Genomic DNA, 10,946 nt, shown 5'->3' on the forward strand with positions numbered 1-10,946 from the left:
CTCAACTTACACGGAAAAAAATCAAGCCTCTGTTTTCCAACGAGTGTCATCAAATGCATTCAGATATGGAAAAATAACATCCGCCTTTGTAAGATATCTTTGTTTCATAATCTGAAATCGAACAGCTAAATCAACACTAAAAACACGTCTTTTTACCGACGTACTAATATTAGTTGTAATTGTGTCTTTTGCTGGAGTCATCTGCTCGACAGCTGTTACACTAGTTGGACAAGCTAAGTGTTATTAGGCTCTGAAAGAAGCACATTTGCAGGTGAGATATATGACCACTATATTTTTTATTTCTTCTTATTTCTTCACAACTGAATGACTTCTCAGAAGGGAAAAATCAGTTTATTGTAAAAGATAGCAATTCTGTGCACATTCTATAAATCTATCAGTTTGATAGGAGAAACGTGAAGTGCCTTACTAAAGCCGCAATATACTTTACATATTTTGTTTCAAATAAGCCACATCGTGAACATTGTGCGAAGTTATGTAGGGTTCTCAGTTCTTGCTGGCTGGTTCCCGATAAACAGTTTTAAAGTCATTTAAGTCCAGAGATCTTTAAATCCTATATTTGCTAAACCAAAGAGCACATCATGCAAAAGCTTCGCAGTTTAATCCAACCACATTTTCTGTGCTCTTTTAAGGTTCAATGATTATCTACATTAAATTCTCAAGGCTCGATGGCGGTTAAGGAAATAGCAGTACGAATAGTTAGACTAGATAACAAGAAAACTGGCCTTCGTCAAAATTTCAGGGCGACCAGTGTTATTTTTGTCTTCATAATAAAAGTTTTTGAGGTTTTTTTACGTAAACAATTTCTTTTTCGATATATAACCTCTAACGTTTTCACAATATATGTAATATTTCGGATGTGAAGGCATTCATTAATTGTCTCTCGAGACTATTTAGAATTTAAAAAAAAATGTTTTGCTATGTATTTATAAGCATCCAGTTTTATCGTTTTTATAATTAATGCTACTATCAGCAGTGAAACTGAAGGTTAGGTTTGGAATTTGTTCACTGCATGGTTAAAAGTTTTTCTGTTAATTTTTCGATAATTCTCGACCAAAGTTTTTTAATTCAATAGCTGAGGTATTTATACCAAATATCATTATTTTTTAAAGATATTGTTCGCCTTAAAAGCATCCCGCACAACATGAATTTTCTCATAATGTTATCTTCATGATTCATCTTTACAAACGAATAATATCCATGGGAAAATCAAACTCAACCCTGACAACGTCGACAATGAGAACAATATCTCGACGAAAGCCTATTATCTTTTTTGTAAATACATTCTTTTAAAGTCATACGAGCTTTTCATTGGCTATACAAGGAGGGAACCATAGTTAAAAACTTGACAAAACATATTTGTTTTCATGATATGAGTTTCTAACGTTAAATAGAGGAAGATGCTGCTGATGAAAGTGGGTAGTTGGCTGGTCATCTGTACATTATGGTTCCTCTTACACACCACAAGCACTCAGTTTGCAGGTGAGCACCCTTCCTTCTACTTGAAAGAGATATAATGATGATATCGAAACGTAAGGCAGATTTTAATAAGCTGTATTATTGACTTTCTGTTTTTTTTTTTAAATCCTCTAACAAAGAAAGTTTGTAATTACAGACGAGGCCTATCAAAGTGACTATCACATCACATTTCCCGAACGCATTGATGGCAGGCGGGAAAGAAGGGATTTGTCAACTTCTGAAAAGGTTTTTCTTATATAATAAATGTTTTTACAGTTACCTGAACGATATTCTGAGATAAAGTTTTGAATTCTCTGCGAGAGGGTTGAAATTAATAGCATTCGTGTAATGCAAACCTGTTTGACAAACAGAGATAAAAAGAAAAGATAACCTGGCATTTAGTTGGGATGAAACGGAATGATTTCGCTCAAAATAATTTTTATGCGCATGGCAAGGCCAAGTAATTTACAGCAAAGCAGGATTTAAAGCTTTTTATATGTATTAAATTATAATGTTGATTCCTTTTTAAATGCGTTTTAAACGTGAAACGAAACAACTTTTGATTTTAAACAAAGGCTGATAGTTTCGAAAGAAACTGTTTGGGGCTGCGTCGGTGGGAGTAACGAAATAATTTGGATATATCAACAAAGTTGAAATGGTAAATTGGCCGCCGTAATGATTACAAAAGCTGACGTTTCGAGCGTTAGCCCTTCGTCGGAGCGAATAGAGGAATTGTGGGTTGTGTGTGCTTTTAAAGGCAGAAAATGGAGCTACGTTCTTGGTGGGAGCATGGCAACGAGAAAAACACGAATAAATTAGTGGAATGGAAAGCGTTCGTTGATCCCTGTGGGATTTAGACTGCCGGTTTGAAAGATGAGTTTTTGTTCAAGATTTTTACGGCTTTCCGTGACACCTAAGTGCAAGGAAAGACCGCAGATTGCCATATGTTGCTTAGAATGATTAAGTAAATTAAAATGTCTAGCGACTGGTTTCGATGTGTCCTTGTCATTCCTTTCCACGTCTCGAAGGTGTTCTCGGAATCGGTCACCTAGTCTTCTGCCTGTTTCGCCGATGTATATCTTTTTGCAATAAGTGCAAGTTATGCAATAGAATACATTGGCGAAGGTGCACCTGAAGTGATCGGTGATCTTAATAGATCGTTTAGGTCCCGATATTTTATCAGTGTTGTGAATGAAAGGACACGTTTTGCATCGTGCACGAGCGCATTTAAAAGTGCCTGGTTGGTCATTAGTCTAAAAAGAACTTCAGACCAAAAAATTGCCTATGTTTTTGTCGCGTTTGAATGAAATGAGCGGAGGCTGCGAAAAGATAGTGCTTGTCTCTGGATAGAGACAAAAGATAGTGCTTGTCTCTATGGCAATCTGCGGTCTTTCCTTGCACTTAGGTGGCACGGAAAGCCGTAAAAATCTTGAACAAATGCTCATCTTTCAAACCGGCAGTCTAAATCCCACAGGGATCAACGAACGCTTTTCATTCCACTAATTTATTCGTGTTTTTCTCGTTGCCATGCTCCCACCAATAACGCAGCTCCATTTTCTGCCTTTAAAAGCACACACAACCCACAATTCCTCTATTCGCTCCGACGAAGGGCTAACGCTCGAAACGTCAGCTTTTGTAATCATTACGGTGCCCAATTTACCATTTCAACTTTGTTGATATATCCAAATTATTTGATTTTAAACGTTATACAGCCGTTCCTTCCGGAAACTAATTTCATATAGCAAACAACTTTTAGTGCTTATGTATCACTGTCTCATCAACCGAGATTGACTGTTAATGATACCAGCCTGGAAGACACTGGATGATAATGTTACTTTGTTTTAGGGGGGTCACGTTGATGACGTCTCCTATCGAGTGAATACTCCCGAGAAGGACTGGACTCTGGATATAAAACGAAATAAGTATGTTACGTTTCATCATCCTACCAACCGCTGAAAGAGTTTGATAATTTTGATTGATAACTTTTATAGGTGTGTGCGTTAGGTTGAAATTTTTTTTTTTTACACGATGTAAATTCACCAAAGCTTTGACATAAACACTCGACCATTTTCTTTTTGTTAGCATATTGGCTATATTCTTTATCCGGTAAAGAGACTTTGCGACAGAAGAATTTTGAACAAATTAATCTTGTTATCAAACTAGAATCAGGTCTGGGTATAAATTAAACTTTTGACAGACACACGAAAAAATATTGCAAACCACAAATGAAATATTAATGAGGAGTACAAACCGGTGAGTGTGGGTATGTTTTCTTCCCCTTCTTGATAAGGGCTGCAGAATCAAATGGTACATGGGATGCTTGTCTTTAAAAACTGCCAATATTTAGTTTATTGATTAATCTACTTTTCTACTTACTTTCTATGTTAAAGAGAAATTACCAATTATTTTTTTTTGCTTTGCCTATCTCACAGAGAACTTACTTCTCCATCATTTGCTGTTCGCACGTTTGCTAATGATGGCTCAGAAGTTATTCACGAGGTAATTTGTAGAGAAACTGTTTCAAAAGGTTAAATATTGTTTATCCTTATGAACATGCAATCAGAATTACTTTGGCACACCCATGTTAAACAAAATTACCACAGGAATACCACCAAGCCAAGCTAACTGGCAACCCAATGGGGAACATGATGACTGGTTCTTGAACAGTTTTAAACTGTCTTGCCGAAAATAGGCTGCCTCTGATTAAATGTTTGACATTGCTGAACTGTTGTGTGAATCAGGTACTACATAAGCGTAACATTACTAAGGTTTTTCGGTTTGCTCCCAAACCTGAGCTGGAATGGTTAGGAGGCCTGGCATAAAATTCAAATGAGCACCTCAAATGTGTTAAGCTGCGTTTTGTATGATGCATAATCACCGTGACGTCTTTCTTGCAATGGACAAATGTTTTTACAGGAGAATCGCGAGCGAATTAACCCATTTTCAAACTACTCGTGGCCTCATTTTTCAAAGCGAGTCCTGGTGCGCATCCTTTTATATGATACTGAATACGTTTTCTTTCACATGCAAATTAAACTCATCTTCATACGACTGGTTGAACACGGAGCCTCGTTTTGAAAAAGAGACCAAGAGCAATTCGGAAGTCGAAATGACATATTTATCTGGGTATATTAATTTTTTTTTTCTGTTAGCGTGTATGTTGTCGGGTACTACACTCGTTAATCCGTTTCACCTTTTTATATTTTCTCGTCTTTTTTTTACTCCTTTCCAGGGTGTTTCTGATCATTGCCACTATCAAGGGTTCATCCGAGGCTTGGCAGATTCCACTGTTGTGTTAAACACTTGTTCGGGACTGAGGTACTAAAAAAAAAAAAAACCCTCATTCATGAAAAACAGTTCCAAACAGGTGCCTCGTTGAAAGCTCGGCTAGTATCGTGATTCATTATACCGTTATGTTTCCAAGGACCTAAAGTTTTCAATTTTCTGAACATTGAAATCCAAAATGTTGACACACTTTCCTTGTTTAAGTCTGCTAAATTGCGAACATTTCTCCTAAGTTGAATTCCTTCTTACTCTTCATTACTTTTCTCAAGCTGCTTAAGTATGTTTGTTTGAGCGCCCGCTGTTGTTTGTCGTTTGTTCTACGTGTCTGTGTTCTTCCCTTTTTAACCTAAAATATTTTGTAAATAAAAAAAAACTGATTCCTCACTTTTGTAAATTATGAGTAGCCTGTAGCCCGCATTAGCCTCATAGTTTCCCTACGAGTTTCCTCGCCACATGCTAGATCTTTAGTTATATTATATTAATGTATATGTAATTCCTTTTATTTCTACTGATGTATCATAAATTACAAAATGGCAAATAAACAAAAATTAATTAACAAAAATAAACTGATAAAATAAATTGAGAAATTGTCCTCAATTTCCACTAAAAGCTGCACGAGGGTATAAGTACAAAGGTAACCCATATTGAAGAACCCCACTATATTATACCGACACAAATTTCATAGTTTTAATCAACGAAGGTGTCAGTGCAACATATAAGGAAAGAGTAAAACAATTCTTTTGTTCTAAGGTTATGATAAACCGAACAAAATTTTAGGTTTGTACATGCAACCGGGCTGGGTCTCACCACACAACGGTTTTTTTCTTTTTTAATACTGCATTTTTAGCCACCAACTTTAACCTATTTAAGGGTCCAAAACAAAACAATTGGAGCCCTTTGGTTCGCCTTACCAATAAGATGACTACAAGAGACGTAGACAGGTATACAGGTATACACATGAAAAAGAAATTTTACCATTTATTTTCATAGGGGGCTCATAGATGATGGCAAAGATACATTTTATATTACACCTGAGTCTGGAAGAGAAGTAAGTCTTACTATGGAAATCAGAGTTTGATCTAATGAAACATATGATTTTATATTGATTCCTCTTTATAACATCAGATTATTAGCCACGACCCCACTTAGTAATTATATGTCGTGACTGTTTTTCACTAAGGGAACTGGGGCCCACAGAGTGTTCCAAGCAAGGGAGGACAAAGCTAAACACATCCTGAATAACTGCGGTGAGGCAATTACCGGAACCAAATTCTACTTCGGAAAAAAAAGTTATACTCGCCTTCCCTGCAGATACAAGTTTGAGATTTCTATGGTTTGAATAGCGTTCTTGTTTGACAACACATGTTCTCACCCACTGTGTGCAGTGTTGATGAGTATGGACGGATGTTTTGCTCTAGCGATTTCAACATTAAAGTCGATGTGCTTTACGGTGCTCTATTGGTCAAGATTTGGCTCAGTCGTGAATGCAAAGACTCGGGCACACTCTAATAAAATAAAATAGCGTTTATATTTACTCTGAAGACTCTTAAGACCCGCAGTTCTTTTCTATAAATTTGTTTCTCGTACCAATTTCTGGTGGCGTTTTCTTTACTTCAGGAAACAAAGAGACTCATGCGGATTTGCATTACTTAGATGAAAAGTCAGGTGCAATTTCACGGGTAAAATTTTGATAACGATTTTTTCTTTTCTCATTTCCATTTCATACATCAAAGATCGTGTGGATGGGACGTAAGAGTGAGAGAGAAACGAAAACTGGAAACAGCCAAAAATATCGTGACGTTTTTTTTACGTTTTCATCTTAGATACGACGAAGCATATCGGGTCACATTGATGAATTCTACAAACCATTTATGACAACAGACGAGACACGATACAATGAACTGCTATTGGTTGTAGATTTTGGAATGGTAAGTAATATGATAAACTTTTAGATTCCTGATGATCTGATGTTCAATTTTTATCCCTAAGTCTCTTTTCTTCTCCACGCATTTATCAGATGAAAGAATTTAATATTACATTAACCGTTTGCATCTTGACGGTGTTTATATTGTCCATACACCGAATCGAAATATGGCGTCCAATTTTAACTGCCATTGTTCTGGACTTACTAGCCTCTCACACATGTTATAATCCTTTTGTGTTTTCCACGTGAAGACGAGGCTAGTAAGTCCAAAACAATGGTAATTCAAATTGGACGCCATATTTGAATTCGGTGTATGCTGTTTCTCAGACTTTCTCTACGGTCCTGAGAGCTTACCTAGAGCTTCTTAAGCCGGTCATCATTTTCTTCATTCTCTTGACTTTTATCTTTGATCTGGAGAGATATCAATGTGTAGAGAAAATAGTTTTTGGTGTCGGTCAGGAAGTAGGAGGTTTATTAACATGATAACATCATCAGGCAAGCAAGTTAATTAGCTGGTCCATTACACACTACTATGGTCGGAAAAGAAGCTATTGGGAGTAAACACTCTTGAGATGAAAGATGTTTTTCCTATCTCAAATTCGTTTTGGTGCCTTGAAAATGTGGGATCTTTTACAAAAAAGTCGCAAATACATTTCGATTTTATAACGAAAATTTACAATTAATTCATTCGGGGAGTAACAGGGCCAAATCCCGGTCTTGAAAGATTCATGATTTTCCTATTGCTCTGTATTGATCAGGTTGAATACTTATCATGAGTCATTCTTCCTTTTAATTTTTCAGTATTTGAAACACAACAATGACACCAAAGTCATAACAGACCGCGTTATAACATTGACAAATGCTGTTGATGCCGTGAGTGATCAGTTTCAGATGTGTAATAAATATCGACTCTCTGAAAATACATTTATTAGCTCTGCGATAATTTAATAGAATGACTACGGTATCAACCGCTGGAACTCGTCGCCTTCTCCTCCCTTGATGTCACCATCTGGTCAATTGTAGTCCTAAAGACAACTGCTGTCAATAACCTTGATTGACATAGGCTGCAGCAGCCTGAACTATAAGTTAGAGGCATTTTCACATCTAGTTTCCAAGAAAGGTATCTCGTATATCATTCGATCAAAAAAAAATAATAATAAAGAAATCGCCTTTAGTTAAACCATCTACAATGTAATACATCTTACCCTGAATCGATATTCAAATTTTGGGATCTGAGTTTATCTTCCTAGTCCCCACGGTAGATTAGCAGCAAACGATTCAGTTCAGTGAAATGCCTATCATGACTTCCTTTATTATCCTTATTTAGATTTATCAGCGGATAAATATCAGGGTAGTACTAAAAGCATTGGAGATTTGGACGAATGGAGACCCTTTTGAGCGTCAAAATAAAGGAGGACCTGACCTTGGTCGTTTCACCTCGTATCGAAACGACCATTTAGTGAAAAAATTTCCTCATGATAACGCACAGTTACTGAGGTAAGAAACTCTCACATGTTTATAAACTTAAGATTAAAGAGTTACAAAGTTGTAGTTACACAAAGTTCACATCATCCACTTTCCCTGCTTTTATCCTCTCCCCTCACCCCCCAGAGAGAAACTCAAAAGAGGTCTAGAATACCTCGATACCTCTTATAGATCACAAATTCTTCGGAAAAATCGACAAAGAAGAATCAGTGATAAACGATCAAAAAAGAGCCAAGTACTTTGCAAGCCCCAAATCGTTCAAGGATCATGAGTTTACTTGAATGCTGTACGAAACACACATGTTTGCTTGCTGCAAAAGTTCGGGCCAGTTTTAAAGGCGGGGGGGGGGGGGGGGGCTGGGGTGAGAAAAATTTATCGTTAACCAGTGGCGAGGTTGCACAGAAACGCCTTCTCTTTTTTCGTTTCAGTGAGTGGCGTTGGTCTGACTGTATTGGCATGGCTTTCTTATTTGGGATGTGTGGCTCTGTATCAACTGGTGTTAATAATGTAAGTTAGAGAGATCGACTGATTGCAAAAATTGATAACAGCACTTCCTAAAAAGTATGGATGAAGGTCACGTGGGAACCACCTCCTCAACCCAATTGGCTGACATCTTAACGAAAACGATGCATGCGTATCCTTTTTTGTGTTTAAATCAAACGTGGTGAGATCCGGTACCATCTTAGGGATAAGTGTGAAATGGCACAAACCTCAAATCGAAGTTTCTAGGACAGACATTGTCCCAAATTGTTGCAAAAGATATCAAAAATGCTTCTCTTGAACACTTTCACCCAAAATTTCAAAGCTTTTCATCCAAGATTACTCTCCCTAAAGCACTCTTGTTTGCTGATTTCACTGTTGGTTATTACCGCTAAACCCAGAGTGGTGGAATGTCCATCGCTAAGTTTGTTTGCCACAACCGTGACCAGACGATAGTTTCGTAAGGTATTCAAAACACTGAAACAAGCGCGTCAGATCCTCAAACTATTGGAAGTCTAAATTTTGGCATTATGTACGCATATATTATCATTTATGCAAACGTCTCTATAAAGAAGTCAAATCTTAGGTTGACATATTCTTGACTGGTCTAGTGGGTACATTAGACATTGCTCATCTTATCATCTGATATGACTTGTTTAATTTACGTTCAATTTTCAAGTGGGATTATGGAAGCATCATTGGCCCTTACGTAGTACTGGCCCATGAAATGGGTCATAACTTTGGATTTAGCCATGACGAAGGTAAGAATGACGAGTTACTTAGTACTCCTTCTTAACGTAAAGGTGGACGAGATTCCGGTGTGGATCCCTCAGCAACTACAAACAAACCTCCTTGACTCTGCTAGTTCTGTGAATTATCTCCAGAAAATGAAAACTAAAGAATTTCTAATTTTTACTCGACTTTGTCTTTACATGTTTATTTTTTCGATTTCTAGTTCATTCATCTTTCTATGCTTTTATTTATTTTCAACACAAGGCCAAAAGTTTTATTCACACATTTCGTTGCTGATAAGGTTAACCTGTTGAGAGAAAAGATCGCCACTTGTTCTTTTAATCATTCTCCCTTCTTTTAATGATATTTAGTGCAATAATTTTCTTCTCAATAGTGCATATTTTGTTGTTTGAGATTTCTTTCGCTCATACCTATTAGTGTGACCTTATTGCTTAATAAAATAAAACTCTTTTCGCTCACTGTTGGGGACAATTTGCAGAGATACTTTCTGACGCGTAGTTGTAGAATAATATTAACGCTTCAATTACGATCATTTCATGATTGTTGACAACCTCGGGCCCGACAACCTCCAAGTACAAACATTTCCGCCACTTGTGACATTTGTGTTGTCTTGAATTATCTACGCCTACGATAAAAACTGAACGAAAGAAAAAGCTTGAATTAACAATTGATCGGGGTAGAAGGAAATTATAAACCTGTCAGTTACATTTTCTGTGCAATTAACGGTAGGGAAAAAACAAAACTGCAACAAGCATAGCATTTACGGTCCCCGACAAGAAAATACTCTTAAACCACAACTATGTGCTACTGAGCCACTTGACCTAATCAATACCAGTTCGCAACTCGTTCATTCGGCGGCTAGTCGGCCCAAACACTCACTTATTTATTATAATGAACTCTTTTCCCAGGAAGCTGCAAGTGTTTGACCCCAAGAGGATGTATCATGGGTGGTCATAAGTATGTGATTGTTGATAATATATATACAAATATATATAACTGCAGACAGGGCGTACACTGTTTCGACCTATGTGGGTCTCGTCATTGCAGTGCAGACACTGGGCCAAGCTCTGGAATAAACCATTGCCTGAGCGCTACACTTGTGGGACCAAGTGCAGGCATCTTGCCATGCGAGAGTGCTCAAATCACAACTAAGGTGATGAGCTTCGCCCAAAGGCTAAGTGCATCGCAACCCCAGTGTAAAGTGCTCGATCGCAAGGCAGCCAAAATGCAAAGCCAAGCGAGAGCTATCTAACTGCAGACAGGGCGCACACTGTTTCGACCTATATATGTATACCTTGTAAATTAAGTTTCCCGGGAGACCCCGTCTCCGATCACGTAAATCACATCTTCGATTGCCGTGTTGCCAGCATGGTTGTCCTGATAGTGTAGTGGTCATCACACCTGACTAGTAACAGGTGGACGTGGGTTCAAATCCCGCTCAGGGCAAATTTTCTTTTCAAACATTTATTCTATTTAGCCTCCAAAGTGAACATGTAAAGATGAAATAAACAATTTTTAAAAATCGAGTTTCCAGATGGGATTT

General features: G+C 37.4%; 1 protein-coding gene across 1 annotated transcript in view; it reads left to right on the forward strand.

The window, feature by feature from the left end:
- Nucleotides 1–232: 232 nt before the first annotated feature.
- LOC111345943 (uncharacterized) overlaps nucleotides 233–10,946 on the forward strand; it is a 39,545-nt gene continuing 28,831 nt past the window's right edge. The window contains exons 1-15 of the mRNA XM_088737961.1: nucleotides 233–271; nucleotides 1,413–1,500; nucleotides 1,634–1,722; nucleotides 3,322–3,398; nucleotides 3,909–3,975; nucleotides 4,709–4,794; nucleotides 5,752–5,809; nucleotides 5,942–6,008; nucleotides 6,379–6,440; nucleotides 6,585–6,689; nucleotides 7,487–7,558; nucleotides 8,013–8,182; nucleotides 8,599–8,677; nucleotides 9,330–9,411; nucleotides 10,312–10,360. Coding sequence (XP_088594087.1) covers nucleotides 1,419–1,500; nucleotides 1,634–1,722; nucleotides 3,322–3,398; nucleotides 3,909–3,975; nucleotides 4,709–4,794; nucleotides 5,752–5,809; nucleotides 5,942–6,008; nucleotides 6,379–6,440; nucleotides 6,585–6,689; nucleotides 7,487–7,558; nucleotides 8,013–8,182; nucleotides 8,599–8,677; nucleotides 9,330–9,411; nucleotides 10,312–10,360 — 1,145 coding nt within the window. The 5' untranslated portion in view covers nucleotides 233–271; nucleotides 1,413–1,418. The remainder of the gene's footprint in view (nucleotides 272–1,412; nucleotides 1,501–1,633; nucleotides 1,723–3,321; nucleotides 3,399–3,908; nucleotides 3,976–4,708; nucleotides 4,795–5,751; nucleotides 5,810–5,941; nucleotides 6,009–6,378; nucleotides 6,441–6,584; nucleotides 6,690–7,486; nucleotides 7,559–8,012; nucleotides 8,183–8,598; nucleotides 8,678–9,329; nucleotides 9,412–10,311; nucleotides 10,361–10,946) is intronic.

Source organism: Stylophora pistillata, chromosome 11 (assembly GCF_964205215.1).
Source record: "Stylophora pistillata chromosome 11, jaStyPist1.2, whole genome shotgun sequence".
Classification (NCBI taxonomy): domain Eukaryota; kingdom Metazoa; phylum Cnidaria; class Anthozoa; order Scleractinia; family Pocilloporidae; genus Stylophora; species Stylophora pistillata.